A 15903-nucleotide genomic window follows, 5' to 3' on the forward strand; every position below is an offset into this window, starting at 1 on the left:
TAAAAAAAGAATATATTAAAGTTTTAATATTTAAAACAAATAATGAATATTTATAAAATTATATTTAAAAGTGCATGAATTAATTCGAGAGGTGCTACTTCTTTACTTTTAATCATAAATTTCGAATTCAAGCTTGAAAAAAAAAACAATTGAAAGTGTCCTCCTAAATAAGCGGCTCAACCTAAATTTAATTGGAGTTTCAATTCGGACTCAATAATTTTGAATGTCATTTTCATGTCACGACAATTTCGTTGTGATTGAGTAGTGGTTAAGGTGATTTTGATATTAGAAATGGTTTATTAATTGGGTGGGACTTAATTAGTAATGGGTGGGTAGTGAGTTGGTTTATAAATAAGATTTATAAATTAAATTATATCCAATAGTTGAGCGCCACGTATTTTAAAAAATATTTAAATAATATAAAATTGAAATCGTTAAATAATTAGTCAATTTTGAACCCAAAGGTGGATGACAAGGGTATTTTGGAACCAATAGGTGGGGTGAAAAAGGGTATTTTGGAGCCAATAGATGGATGGAGGATAGTTTTTTACCATTTTCAATATTTCGAGGGTATTTTAGGTCCTTTTCTATGTAATTTATAACAAATTATCAAAAATATTCATATGTAAATTCAAATTTAAAAATACCTATGTAGGACTAACAATATTTTGTAGACAATTCGGATACAAAGTTTATCCGAAAGTTTTTTTGCTTATATGTTATTTTTGCTTTGTTATTTATTTTTATAGCTCGAATTCAAAATCTTTAGATAATGACAGCTTGGTTTACTAGAGTTCTCATCATGTGTGTGGTTAGAGGCAGGATCAAACTACAATGATGGTTTGTTTTCCTTTTTTAAGGTTTCACATCGTTAAAATAGGAAAAATTACATAAATGAGTCATAAAATCTAACATAATTACAAATTCATATTCAAATCCAAAGTAATTCCTGAAATACTCATTCTCTCATATTCATTAAGATAGATAATTTTCGCTCAAGTGATACTAAATTGATATCATATATTGAATTGGTATCATTAAAGTTTCACTTAACTGATACTAAATCAGTGTATATATATTGTATTGGTATCATTAAGGTTTCTTGTTTAGAAATTACTTATTAGTCAATGATACTTTCAGAGTATATATGTATATTGTTGTGATATCATTAAAATTTCTTGTTCAAAAATTATTCATTAGGCAATTATACAATAAGAGTATATCTTAACAACAAACCTTAATGATACCAAAACAATATATATATACATTGATTTAATATTAATTCACCGAAATTATCAGTCTTAGTAATTTTAAGATAGTATATCCGATATTAATTAGTATCAGTTAAGCGAAATTAGAAAATGGAGTATATAGTGTAATTATGTAAAGGGATATATATATTTGTAATTATTTTGCTTTTAAAGGGATATTTGCTTATTTTCCTTTAGAATATAAAGGGAAAATGACAAAAATAAAGACCAAATTCAATTTGCTTTCTTTTGTTTGGCTTAGAAGAGTTTTTGTTTTTATGGGCGCCTAAAAAAAGTTTAAAATATATATTAATAAATCACTTCTAAAAAAGCATATACATTATATATGAGATTCAAAATTCGAACTTTATGAATTTGAGTTCAACATTTTATCGTAACTCATTTGTACTTATAAAGTGAATAGGGTTTTAAGCCAGAGCTAGTGAGCATATAGATTATATAAAAAGACTACGAGCAGAAATTGATTCAAAATTCAAACTTCATGAATTTGAGTTCAAACATTTTACCATAACTCATTTGCACTTAAAAAGTGAATAGGGTTCAAGCCAGAGCTAGTGAGTTAGGATGAACTCATAGGTTGAACTCCCTATCAGCTCTCGACTACGAGTAAAACTACAACAACATATCCAATATCTTCCCACAAATGAAATCCGGAGAGAGATACATGTACGTACTCTTACCCCTACCTCGGGAAAGTAGAGAGGTGGTTTTCGACAGATCCTTGGGCTCAAGTGCACGGCTGCCGGCTAAAGATATTCTAGAAAATGCCAGAATGTATACACACTAGCACACTAAGATTTATATATATCAAGAGGATTCAGATATTTATATGCATACAAGAAAATTTGGTTTTACCTTATTTGTACAGTATAATTTTCGATGAAGGGGATTCTACTGGACCTTATATGTGGCTCCGCCACTGCTGAAGAGCTCGACGTTATGCCAGGTTCTGTCACGAGAAAAGGCTATCATCAATCAAATCCAATGCCAATCTAGTCTGCAAAACATCAGAGCTTCAAGATTGTAATATCAATAGTCTAGGCTCTGTTTGATAGTCGACGTGACTAGGTTAGAGTGATGACAGCAAAATCGTGCTCAGGTTGTGGCCCTGTGAGATCAAAGAGGTAACAAGTCCTTTTACAATTGGCGGACCAGCTTGTTTAAACTTTAGCAGGCGCATTTGCCGCTGTCAGTAATTTTTTCTTCCAAGTACAATCAGTTCCTCGATATAGGAATCATCCATGTGGACTATTTAGACTCGAGTTGTCCTTTTCCATAGCAATTATGCATTCCAGTCGATCATAAACCTGCATCGTTTTCCATATCCTCACAGTTCTCAGATGTAATAGAGAGAAAAAAATGGTGTAGAAAAATAGGAGCTTTTCTACATTGCAGGTCTTGAGGTCCAAGGACGGAATACCTGAGATAACTTCTTTTGCTTATCTTCTACACTTGAAGAAGGGTCATACCTGGATACCAAAAATACAGTGTTCTCAGTTTAATCGATGAACAAATGTGATCTATATAATTGTGACTTACCATTCCCGTGGAAGACCAGCTTCATTTCTAGCCAAATGGTTGAATGGTCCTTTTACCTCCACGTTATACTCCTCTAGTAAATCTGTAAGAAGAATTGGTGAATTCGCTAAAGAGGCTAGAGAGTGGCTACACCTAACAAAACGGATAACATAAAATGGACCTCTGAAAGTGGTGCAAGGTGCGCGTCCCATTTTCTCACAAACCGAAACGAACCAGAAGACGCCTACAGCCACGTGTGCAACTTCTTCATCAGCAATTTTAGCCACAATTTTGGAAGTCCTATGGTCTCCAAAACCAATCAGTTTTTGCACCAGCCGAGGCCCAGCATCAAGACCTCTTGCCTCCTATAGCAATAATACAACACATGAATACACATAACATAAAAGAAATGCAGAACTACCAATATAGCAAAAAACGAGCACATCCAAAAACCACAATTCACATCTCCAACTATAAACGAATTTTTTAGTCCGGCGTTCTGATGAAAAAGAGATTTATAAAATGGGCCCAGATACAGGCATACAGAAGAATGGAAATGGAAATTTCATAAACCGACAAAACTAGTTTGAGATTAAGGCATAGCTGATATTGTTGTACTTTGAATTCCTTTAGAATAAGTGAGGAAAAATGATAGGGAGAACTTCAGATAGGAACTCACCAAGTTTAACTACTGAACCTCTAGCTAAATCATTCATCGAAGTTTCTGATAAGAGAACGTAACATGAGACAATTACCATGGTCTCATGGAAGTCCCACACCATATTATGAACATGTGCACATGTATCCACTTAAAAATCGATAAAACACGATTGCAGAGATTTGACCACAGCTCCTTTTAGTGACAAAATTTAGCCTCACCTAGGTGCAGATTAAGCAGTACAAGACATTGCTCAAGTCTATCCCGTGACACAAGTGGCTATACAATTGCTTTGATGATTTCCATATAGATTCAAACACTATGCTACACATCCATCTTCAAGCAAAACAGAAAACTATTACAAAAGGAAAATACTGAAGCTCTTGAGAAGTAATTCAATCCTATGTTGCTTGGCCAAACCGTTGAAAAAGGGGGATACAGAGATGGGAGAAATCACAACAACAAATTAATCGGAAGGGACATCATTATTCAATAAACAGTAGAAAGAGCAATAAACGAAAATGGACCTCTTTTTTTTAAAAAAAAAATTACAAGTATTGTTACACCTCCTGGATATCTCACAATCACATAGCTATAAGATAGATCTAAAGCAATCAAAAACAAACAAGCGGAGTAAATTGAACAATCCTCAATATATAATATCCAAAAGTTAAAGCAGTTGATTTATCATTCTTACTAAAAATAGTGGAGGACCTGGACAAGTGGAATTGAAGCCAGCCGTGCAGCAACATTGTTTGAAGATTTCTCACACTCTCTCCAAAGCAAATTATGAGCGGGCATGTCACCGTAGCTGTTTAATTAACCAAAGAGATATAAGCATCTATCTTATGAACTACAAAAACTTTCATGCCAAACTTAGAAGGTAATTGAATAATTAATCACCTGACTCCAAGCTCAGATAATCTCTGGCAACACCATGCAAAATGGCGACTCTCATCATCAGCCACATGAGCAAAATCAGCAAAGAACCCCTCACCCAAAAGGTCACTGTACGGTGAGAAACGGACAACAGTATCCCATGCCAAGTCAATAGCATTTAACTCCACATGAGCAAGATTATGAAGCATATATGCATTGAGAGATAAGCCCGAGTGTTTAGGAGATGGAATTTCCTTGGGTGGAACCTGTACTCAAGAATCATAAACATATAAGCTAGAGTTACAAATTGGCAAAAGAAGCACAAGAAAATATAAACACCAACATCTTAGGTTTTGGTTGAACCCCATTCAATGCTAAGATCTGTAAAGATGTATTGCAAGCAGTTGTAAATAAATAAAGTGAAATCTAGGATTGGAAACAAGGAAAAGCAATTGAAATATTCATTTCCCTCATCAAAATTAAGGAGAAAGAGAAGATAAACTGTTTGCACTAAACATTCAAGTCTCGAAGCTCATATGTACGTCAATGGTAAAATTAAAAAGCTACACACACATATGAATCCTCCCTGACAATGTTACTCCATTTAAACTCATTTCATGCCAATGTTATGAACATACAAATAATAAGTGTTAGAAATTTTCAATATTTTCTAAATGTATAAATTTCTGAAAGGCAAAACCACTCCTAGAAAGCATAGAAGCTACAATGAGGTGCTAACATGATTAAAATATATTGTACACTATTATGTATCACCTACATATCGGTCTTTTTCTTACATTGTGTTCCATCTGTCGCTAAGTTTGCATGAATCCACAGCAATTGCAGGTCCCGAAGAGAATTTCATTTTAGGTCTAGGCAAATGCGTAGAAATCACACAATTTTTATGTCTAGTGGAATTTGAACCCTACACTATAAGGCTATATCAAACCTAGTAACAATAGGCAGAGGCAGATGTATGAGTTTAAATAAGTGGGGGCAAAACTAATCATTGAAGTCACTGCTCCATCATGACAATAGGTGTGAACTTAGTATGTGTAATTGTATATTATGTGTATATGTTAGAATAAAGAGTCCAATTAGTGTGGAATTAGAAACGCACCTAAACTATGGCAAAATTTTCAATAACACACCTAAACTTATTTTCGTCTTATCTACCTCATTTGCTAATTATCTGATTAAAAAATAAGTTCAAATGTAGCGCGGAACATCACAGAAATCACTAGTCCTTTGTGACAATAGGTATGGTTTTGGTAACAACATACATTACTAAATTTCAGAACTATACAAAAGGTCTAAGTCGAGGACTATAGGTACACCCACTCACTGTTAAGAAACTACATCTGCCTATGCCTTTTTGATAAAGTGACTAGCAAAACTCAACTAAAACAATTTATTCAAGTTTAAACATCTTATAAAAAACAGCCAATGAAAGTAAAGTTCACCTCTTTGCCTATACATCTCTTAAGAAAACAAATATAAAGTGCATACTACATAAACAAGACACTCAACTGCCTCAACTGTCAAGTAAACGCTCTAACTTTGAAAATGCACACCTAAGACACCTCAACTCGACCTCAACTAATAACTAACACTCCAACTCATCCCCATTGTTTCTCGTGGAGCTGACATGACATATAAAAGTTAGAGCACTCACTTGCCACCTGAGACACCTCAACTTGACCTCAACTACTAACTAAACACTCCAACTCATCCCCATTGTTTCTCATGGAGCTGACATGACATATAAAAGTTAGAGCACTTACTTGCCGGCTGAGACCAAATTTGAGTGTATGTTTATATATTATGCCGATATAAAGAGTAAATGTAGTAAACTGAAACCACATAAACAAAAACAAAACAAAACAAAAAAAAGGGAACTTGGAAGGAAAAGGGAGAAAAACAAACCAGATGAGGTTTGGAGGGTCGAGCAGGTCGAACTGGGGGTTCAAAATTCCCAATAGGGAGACCTTCTTGACGCCACCTACAATAACCCAAATGGGTAAGCTTGGATTTCAATAAAGGGTCACTGGTAGAAAGAACAGCAGCACCCATTTCAGCAAGTGACGAAGCAGACGAAATCGAATCCAATAAAGCTGATTCTTCAATCAAATTTGAGGATTGCGGTACATTATCAGGTCCATTGGGTCCCCAAAATCGGTGATGGTTAAGGGAACCGCGTCTCCAATTGTGCAGACCCGTCCACTGATTTGGTAATTCTGGGTAATGAATACTACAACTACTAGTAATGGTGGTGCTTTTTGCAGTGGAAATGGTTTGAAAGTGAGGAGAAAAGAGATTGAACTTTATTGTTGAAGGAATTATGGGTCTGAATTTGATAGTATATGCCATTTTTTGATGAAATTTGAGGTTTACCGGTGAGAAAGGCTCTGTTTGTTCTTGTCGACTGTATAACAATAAGCATATATTACTCCATCCATTTTTATAAAAAAAATATCTCATTTACTTTTTAGTTTGTTTTAAAAAAATATATTTCTTTTAATATTTTAATTTTAATTTTTGACGTGTTATATTTAAGGCCACAAAATTAAAGTAAATATTTTATATTTCGGATTTGAAAAACTATGACAATATAATTATAACTTCGAATCTTAACATAAAATAAAATATTTACAATTTTTACAAGTCAAAATTTAAAATAAAATAGATAAAACATTGAAAACTATAAACTAACTTAAAATATATTAACAAAATAGATTATATTTACAAAATTTTACAAGTCCAATTTAAAATAAGATATATAAAATTAAAAACTATAAACTAACTAAAAATATATCAATAAAGTAGATTATATATAAATAATTTTATTTATAAATAAAATAAATTATATATATATATATATATATATATATATATATTATGGAGAGAGAGATTGAAAAGTTTTAACTAACTAAAAATATATTAGCAAAATAATTAATATTTTTTAGCTATAAATAAAATAAATTATACACATGTATAATAAACAAAATTTTACAAATCCAAATTTGAAGTAAAATATATAAATTGAAAATCATAAACTAACTAAAAATATATCACCAAAGTAGATTACATGTAAATAATATTTTTTATCTATAAATAAAATAAATTATGTAAATATATATGTGTCGGTTTAGCTTGAATTCAGTTTAATTTTTTTCTAATACCAAACCAAACCAAGAGTGGTTGATTTTTTTCTTGATCGCCAAACCAATCAAACCAAACCACAAGTCAATTTTTTTTCGATTTGATTTGATCTATCGATTTGGTTTAATGAATTCGATTTGTACACCCGACTACCATACTAACAATATCTGCATGTAAGTTTTATCCAACGCATGTTATGCACTCAGTAGGGAAACAATTATTGATTCAAACATACTAAAAATTAGATAATTGTCCTAATTAATTTATTACTTCATTGAAGCATAGGATATATTTGACAGAGCACCTAAAACTAGTCAAAATTAGGAAGAGATTTAAAAAAAAAAAGTTGTATCACATTCAAGTGATTCAATCACTGAGTACACAGGTCCATGTGACCATAACAATGACTTCAAACTGCACAAATCAGTAATCCATAAGCAAAATATACATAAGCTACGCTGCAAACTAGATGCTACTATTTTATACAAATTGAAAGACCAGTCACTAGCATATGCCACAACCACCTACAGCAGCACCCTCTTGATTGAAGAACCACATACGCATGATCGCGATTTTGAAATCTGCAAACAAACTTGGAAATATTAGCGACTTGAGTTTGAGTTCGAGTTCAAGCATGACTTAGAGAGCATCAGAGAAAAGATAGCTACCAACTCTAGTTCTGGCACACTTGTATAAATCAACATACAGTAAGATATATTGCTTAATTTTGTGTTGCTCGGACTCCCCAAAAATGCTACACCACACCCATGTCGGATACTCAAGAAATACACCAGAGAGCATTTTTGAAGAGTTTGAGCAACATAGGTCTAATTTGTTTCAGCACAACTCGATCACAAAAGAGTAGATATATCTCTGATGTTTAATGTTTGGTCTTTCACCACACAACCCTGGTAGAGCAACAAGACTATGGGTTGCTCAAGATCTTTTTTCGAGGATGGAGCTCAATATCTTCACCCAAAAGGAAATTATAGCAGTTCAACGGAAGACCAACCATTTTCGTCAATCATGTTATGCAACTATGATGTACAGACCACTACAATCTCACATATGTGAAACTTCCATCATTTATGTTACCAACACCGTGTTAACTAAGGTCCCTCTCTGGGATACATAAATTTACCCTACATAAAATGGCAAAAAATCATGCCAACGAGACTCAAAATACAATCATCTATCATATATGCAGGTTCTATATCATTCGCAAGTTAGTGTTATCAATGTTACCTTAACCTCCAACGATCATACATACTGTAAATAATTAGAAAGAAAAAAAAAATACTCACCAACCACAAGACCATAATGTTAAGCTGCACTATTCAATGTTCAGCATTCTTTATTTCTCTGATTGACTGCTAACCTTTAGGAATTTAAGGGTGCTTTGAACTCCAGTAAATCATCCACTCCATATAATTCACAAGATCAATCAATAAGTATAACTCAATCCTAAACTAATTGGGGTTTTAACTATATGAATCCACTTTCATTCCATTCTTGAAAATTGCATCCTCTGTGTCATTCTACTCTTTTCAAGTTCATCCTATTCCAATACTAAGAAAATTGTCTTTTAAAACATTTAGGTGGTCTCTAGTCTCCTAGGAGAAGTATTCTCTATTCAAACAAACACCGAATCTAATATAAGTGTAACAACAACTAATTCCTAATCAGCCAGCTGGTACCTTTGCATTTTGTTACTTAAGTCGGCATAGATTTCGAGACAACATACCTGCATGTGAGCTTAGATTCAGCCTTTTAGCTCCTTCAGTCATCATACCACCACACGACATCGGTATGTATACAAACGATATGGTCAAATCATCTCAAGTGATATTCTATCATTTTCCTTGAAAATCTAGCCGGCATTTCACGATTTCATCAGTTCAGGTAAACCTTTCTCTTTATCTCATGATAAATAATTATTTTAGAAACATCTTGATATTATTTTACATTCATCATCATAAAATATATAATTAAACTACACTTAAATACTTGACAAAATTGAAAAACGATTGGTATGTTATTCAACTCATATAAACTAATTATTATATTGTGTTGTAGTGTATTAGGAAATAAATTTTCCTAACAGAAAAGGGTCATATTTGCTCTTGCTTTTACTTTTTGGATATATTTTCCCTTGTCATCCAACTTTAAGGCCATATTTACCATTCATCCGTTAAATCCCCATATTCCCACATAAAATTACCAATCCACGCGATTAAACCCGATCCACTACCAAAATAAACCTAAAACTGGTCGTTGAGTGTCCATGTGACGGAGCAGGAGACTACCGTGGATTTCCATTAAATGTTTCCTGGTGGCTTCATGAGATGGATCAAGGCAGTGAACATTCCAGAGCTTTTCTTTATTGATTTGGAAAACCTGAGAGGATTAGAGAACATATCAGGGTGTATGAGAGCTCAGAGTTCATCATGCAATGAATCAAATCACCTCTTATTGCCAAGCCCAAGCAAGTTTGCTTAGAAGCTGATCAGAAGCACTAAAGTATCCAAATCAGTTAGGCCCCCTCTATACCCCCTCTCTGGTTACTCGCATCATCATTCCGAACTATTGGTTGAATTGGGTTCTATCCAGCAAGCAGTTCCTCTATGATAACACATTCTTTCCACTGTCCATATTCATCTTTATTCCACTACAATAGACTTTGAATTCTTTTCTCTCTAATTGCCCAAGTGTGCCCATCATGTTCTCAACCAAAAACTGCAACTATTTTTGAATAAAATGCTTAACCAGTGACAGTTGGCTCTAATATGCTTAACAAAAGATGTTGGATTGAATGTTAAAATCTATTTTTGTTTCTAATCTGATTATTGTCTAATATGAAAGAGGAGATATATCATTTGCCCTGTTTGTTTGTATATTTTTTTGAAACTACCCTGTTTGGTTGTATAGAAACGCCTGTGTAGAGAAAATTTAAGCAGGAAGCAAGTTGGATTTGTTTTGGTTAGTGGATCGGATTTAATCGTATAAATAGGTTAAAATGAATTAAATAGTGATTAGATTTATTTAGGAAAAAATTAAAAGTCATGTAAGCGCCACATTAGTAATTTTGTGGGAATATGGGGATTTAACGGATGGAGGGTAAATGTGGCCTTAAAGTTAGATGACAAGAGTAATTATATCAAAAAAGTATAACGAAGGGCAAATATGACCCTTTTCTGATAGTACGGGGGCTAATATGACCCTTTCCCTTTTCCTAATATGTTTAATCCTCTCTTTTTGGCTCAAATCTTTCTTTTGAATCTCTATTTGATATTCAGTGGTATGCTGTTGTTGTTGAATCTATATTGACGTTTGACTTGTTACAAAGTCCAAGAAAGAAAAGAAAACTTTTGAAACTTGTAGTCTAAAATAAGCCATAGATATTTGTGTGACTATGAATCATCTCATTAAAGGTAAAATGGACATTTTAAAGTTAAATTATCACTAAATACAAAAACAATAAAACTAACACAGTTTCAAAAAAAATTAAAATGTGTCATTTTTTGAGATGGACTTAAAAAGGCAAGAGTGTACAAATTGGGACATAAGGAGTAATATGTAAAATATTTATAAATAAATTTTTTGATATTATAAAGGAATTTGTAAATAAACTACACCTAGAGACTGGGCAAACTTGAAGGATGATGGTGTATGTGTTGTTCAACTCATTTGAACTAATTATTGTATAATATGGGGTCTATGCATAAAGTTAATCAATTTTCTTAATATGTCCAATCCTTATTACAGGTTCAAGTCTAAATTCATGCTTCATTTGTATTCTATATTTTATACACTTCTATTAACAGGCGCAAATAACACGTGCAACACATGTACGTGCTAAAACTAGTAAGATGTATGAATATGGGCTCAAGGGAATATATAATGTAAAGCAATATATACGGGAAACTCCTCTATATTTCTTCCAACTTTCTAAGTCGGCTTCTATTACTCTAGAGATTTTTAAGCAATTCATGATTGGTTTCACCCAAAAAATTGAATATCTCAAACCTTCTCATCTTGCTAACATGGCACTCCTTCATACATGCCCTTTTTGACATTTAAACATTTTATTTGAACTTTATTATTTTTGAGCAACCACCAAAAGATTTTTCGTGACACTTCATCATATACTTTCTAACATCAATGAATATCCCATTGGATAACTTTTCCTCACCCTTCACCTTCCATCAATCTTTTTCTTTTCAAGACAGGGAAACCCGCAACCACTACCCTTTGGGTACGCACAGGGTAAAACCCCCGCTCTTATGCAATAGCTCGCAAACCACATAGGAGAGGTAGCTCACTTCGACAAGCTCGACCCAGAAGGCAAACCCCTTGTTGTCGCTGGCAAGGAGTTTCGAACTTGAGACTGCTAACGTGGAAGTCCCAAGCCTAAACCATTCGGCCACCCCAATGGGTTATCTTTCCATCAATCATTTATAGCAAAAGTTATAGCTCTTGTATAAATCTATCAGGAATAAACCTAAAATGTGCCTCTATCTCTCTTGTAATATCCCTATATTATGCTCTATCACACTTACAAAAAATTTCATCGTATGCTCTATAAGCTCTATGCCACGATCTTTTGCAAATCTTTAAAGTTTGGCAACAGTAGACTTAAGCAAACACATTTCTGTGTTTGGCATTTTGTAGAGCTTCAAGGTACCTATCACCGAAAAACTTAAAACAGAGAATGAAATATAAATCAAGTTTATAAAAGGCATTTGGATTATTTAAATTAGTATCAGTAAATAGAACCTTAGTTGGACAGCTGCTGCACTTAAGGCGACAAGTCAAAGATTTTAGTTAGCATTGACCGAGGAAACACAACAACAACATAACCAGTGGAAACAGAGTCCAGTATTTACCACAAGACATTTAATAAGAGAACATTGTATCTGGACAAAAGAGTCAACTTTTTGGTGAATGTTCTGCATCAGATCCACCTCCTGAGGAACTTTCACTATCAGAATCTGCAAGTGACATGAAACAATTAGAGAAAAGTAAAATATCCAATCTTAACACCCCAAACCTCCACCCCCCAACACACGCAAACACAAAAGAAAAAGGCAAATCAAAACAAAAGTGAGAGAGAAAGAAAAAGGTAAAAAAGTTACCACTTGATGATGACACCGAGTCAGTGCTAGAGCTGCCTGGTTGACTAATATTTTTCCCCTGATTTTCTAGTTGAGCAAGATTGGAGGGAGTACCTTTCTCTTCTGCCAGCACATATAACTGAGTCAATAATTATCTCCAAAATAGATAATGTGGTTACCATACCTAAGAGTAGGCAAATCTCACAATTTAAAAACTTACCTGCTTTGCTTTCTTTTGGAATTTCTACCACAACTGGGTTAGCATTCTGCAAAATAGCAAGGACAGCATAAAACATGAAACAAAAAATTATTACCCAAACAGGGGAAAAAAAAAAAGAGGATCAGATCAGAAAAAATAATGCTCAATAATTTACCTTCTCCTGAACATTCTGTTCAGTTTCCTTTTTTTCTTGATCTGCAAGTTCAGTTTTTCTTTTGTTCTTGCTCAAGCTCTTTTTGTAATAGATAACAAACCGGTCGAGCTCCCATAGGGTCTCAGTATCAACACTGTCAATATCCACTTCAATCTCATCATCCTGTTGGCAAAGAGATGAATTCCTCTTTTTGATGATCTGTACAACATTTTCAAGCTTTTCAGATGGCAAATTCTGTAGGCTTGTGCTAAGCTTTTGCTTCTCATCATATGTCATTTCCCTTTTATTGGGATCCTTTGCTTTCGGCTTCTTTGGTGCAGGGATCCTTCCAGATTGGGAGACTGTGACAGATTTAGTCTTGGAACCAACAGGTCTGGTCGTTGATTCTGACCTGTCTAAAGTCTTCCTCATTCCAGAAGGCCGCAATGGTGGAGGTTTCTTAGATGTAGGAGTCTGCATCACCTCAGAGTCCATTGACAATCTCAACTCGCGCATATAATCAGCCTCTATAGAGGGCCACTTCTCCTCAAATATCTTGGAAAGTTGCTCAGCCATCATATAAACATCTTGACCCTTTGGGTTATACGTCATGGCATTTTGAAACGTTAGTCTCACATCCTCAGCAAATTCTTTAGGAGACTTGTACAGATTTGTCTCAAGCCTGGACTTCACAGTTCCCAGGTCCATTGGATTCTTAATAATGTCAAAATAGTCATGTAAACCAAGACCTTCTGTATCAACAGGCTGGTTAAACACCCAACCATGCTTGTGCTTCATCAATCTTTCAAGCAAAGCACGACAATTCTTTAGCATTTGATTTGAGAACTTCACTAACTCAATACCAGGTCCTGATTCTGGCCCACTCACTTTCTTTGCATTTGATTTCGACTTCTTGTTGCTTTCAGCTGGGGGAATCTTATCCTTAGCTAAGAGAAATTCTGAGTTCCTATAAAATTGGTTTACCTTTGGTGTCCTCTTCTCTTTCTCCAAATTCTCACCAACACCATGGCTGTTCTCCAAAACTGACACACTTAACTGATTCAAAGGCCTGGACTCAAGGTGTTGCCCCATTTTTGACACGTCTGAATGTACCCGTCGCACCCCACTATCCTTATCAATTCCAGGGCCAGTCTTCTGTACATCTTTTGCCTCAATCTTCATCACCAAACTCCTAACCAAGTCCAATTCACTCTGCAGCTTTCTTCTTATCTCTCTCATCTCCCGCTTGGACTTGAACGTCAAATTGATTCTAGCACTGTTTTCTTGACCACTACCTGTGAAAATTCCAGTATTCTCCAATGTTAGTGCATGATTCAGACTTGAAGAACCTTCTGAAGCCGCTTCTAAGAACAAACCAACTATTTTTCGAGATGAATTGACGTCTTCCATACCTAGGATTTCAGAATGCGAATGTTGTAAGCCATCACCTATGCTATTTAACCCTTTAAACGACTTCCGTCTGTACACTTTGCTTTCAGTCATATTCTGCTGCTCTTCCGATCCTTGATCTTCACCATTCATCATTGTCCCTGAAGTCATACATTCAACAACAAAACCCTAACACATAGTTCAAAAGGCAATTACATATATATATGTTAATTTCTCTTGCTTTTCAACAAAACTTAACTCCTACCGATAAAGAAAAACACTGAATTTACTCTCAAGCAAAGCTAATCTTACAACAAATAACACGGAGAAGCACACACTAGTACATGTACAGATATAGAAACCCTAAGCAAACAGTCCTTAAGCAGAATCAATTTCATAGCTCAAATATACTGCTCAAAACAACAACAAAAATCAAATCATTACACACTCGCAAGCTGACAAGAGCCGTAAATACTCATGAATGCAAAAAAAGCTAGCATTTGTGTAAATTATTGAATCAAATTATAGAGATTTAGGGTTTAAACTAAGAACACATTAACGAACACATACCTTTAGTAGATCTTAGAATACACACACAGAGTTTCTCTCTCTATCTCTCTCTATCATTCAGATGCTCAGTCTCTCTCTATCAATCAGCTGTTTACTGCAAATCGTTCTTTGTTTTTTCCCAAATATCGGAAAAGAATCGGTGAGCGGAGGAGAGGAGGGAGAAATGCGATTCGCGTGCAGGCCACGACGTTATTGACGGCTAAGATTTTGTCATCGCGAAGAAGCTCAGATATCGACGGCGTGGATTTCTGGTTGATCGGAGCGTCAACATTTGTCTTGGTGTTTGCAGACGTTAACCACGCGTTGATGGTGGCGCGTGGGAAGTGTTTGGTTCTGTAGAGTTGGGAAGGTCATTGGGCCTTAAAAGTCCAAATAGTAACTCTTTCGTTGGAGGCAAGTGCACATATAGCCACTTTTAGAACCCCTATTTAAGATATGGCCAAAAATGTTGATAGGTAATTTGGTATATGATACATATATACTATTTCAACATCATTCGTCGTATTGAAGCTCGATGGATAAAATGAAGACCCGCATTTAGTATTTATGTGATCAAATATGTTATCAATATTTAAAGGGATTTTAACATCATTCATCGTATTGAAGCTCGATGGATAAAATGAAGACTCGCAATTAGTATTTGTGTGATTAAATATGTTATCAATATTTGAAGGGAAGTCAAATTAGAAGCAAGCTAGAGTGAGTTATCGAGTTATAAATTGTTATTTGTTTAATCATTACATTTCACACTAAAAAGATCATTGAAAAACACTATTAAACAAGGTCACCAATCAAAAATCATGAACGTGAGGTAATAAATAGCATCAGCTTCTGTTTAGAAGCAAACATTGACTATTGACACTTTATAGAATAATCGAGAGTATGAGAAATAAAAGAATGAAACTAAATCCTAATTAAGGTAAGGAATTATATACTAAATAATATAATAAATGTAATTTTACTGTCGGAGATTGTTGATTCGTTAAAAA

General features: G+C 34.3%; 2 protein-coding genes across 5 annotated transcripts; both read right to left on the reverse strand.

Annotated features, from left to right (window-relative positions):
- Window positions 1–1731: 1731 nt before the first annotated feature.
- LOC101244715 (uncharacterized protein) lies at window positions 1732–6761 on the reverse strand. Of its 2 annotated transcripts, XR_002026062.2 has the most exons (8): window positions 6253–6761; window positions 4351–4592; window positions 4162–4258; window positions 2971–3154; window positions 2811–2892; window positions 2692–2740; window positions 2127–2578; window positions 1732–2028 (listed from the first exon to the last, which is right to left on the reverse strand). XR_002026062.2 is itself a non-coding variant. In XM_004248140.4 (7 exons), the coding sequence occupies exons 1-7, from the start codon at window positions 6694–6696 to the stop codon at window positions 2507–2509; spliced, it is 1170 nt and encodes a 389-aa protein (XP_004248188.1). In that variant the 5' UTR covers window positions 6697–6761; the 3' UTR covers window positions 1732–2506. The 2 variants fall into 2 exon arrangements, 1 of the variants encoding a protein (XP_004248188.1); XM_004248140.4 differs by having other exon boundaries at window positions 1732–2578.
- Window positions 6762–7819: 1058 nt separating this feature from the next.
- LOC101244421 (transcription factor GTE4) lies at window positions 7820–15364 on the reverse strand. 3 transcript variants are annotated; one of them, XR_743386.4, is made up of 8 exons: window positions 14915–15291; window positions 14368–14533; window positions 12977–14250; window positions 12823–12868; window positions 12624–12725; window positions 12375–12479; window positions 9795–9885; window positions 7820–8069 (listed from the first exon to the last, which is right to left on the reverse strand). XR_743386.4 is itself a non-coding variant. In XM_004248139.5 (7 exons), the coding sequence occupies exons 2-6, from the start codon at window positions 14498–14500 to the stop codon at window positions 12418–12420; spliced, it is 1617 nt and encodes a 538-aa protein (XP_004248187.1). In that variant the 5' UTR covers window positions 14501–14505; window positions 14915–15364; the 3' UTR covers window positions 7820–8069; window positions 12375–12417. The 3 variants fall into 3 exon arrangements, 2 of the variants coding, with proteins under 2 accessions (XP_004248187.1, XP_010327090.1); XM_004248139.5 differs by lacking the exon at window positions 9795–9885 and having other exon boundaries at window positions 14368–14505; window positions 14915–15364; XM_010328788.4 differs by lacking the exon at window positions 9795–9885.
- Window positions 15365–15903: the final 539 nt, after the last annotated feature.

The sequence above is a fragment of the Solanum lycopersicum genome, chromosome 10, assembly GCF_036512215.1.
Source record: "Solanum lycopersicum chromosome 10, SLM_r2.1".
Lineage (NCBI taxonomy): Eukaryota > Viridiplantae > Streptophyta > Magnoliopsida > Solanales > Solanaceae > Solanum > Solanum lycopersicum.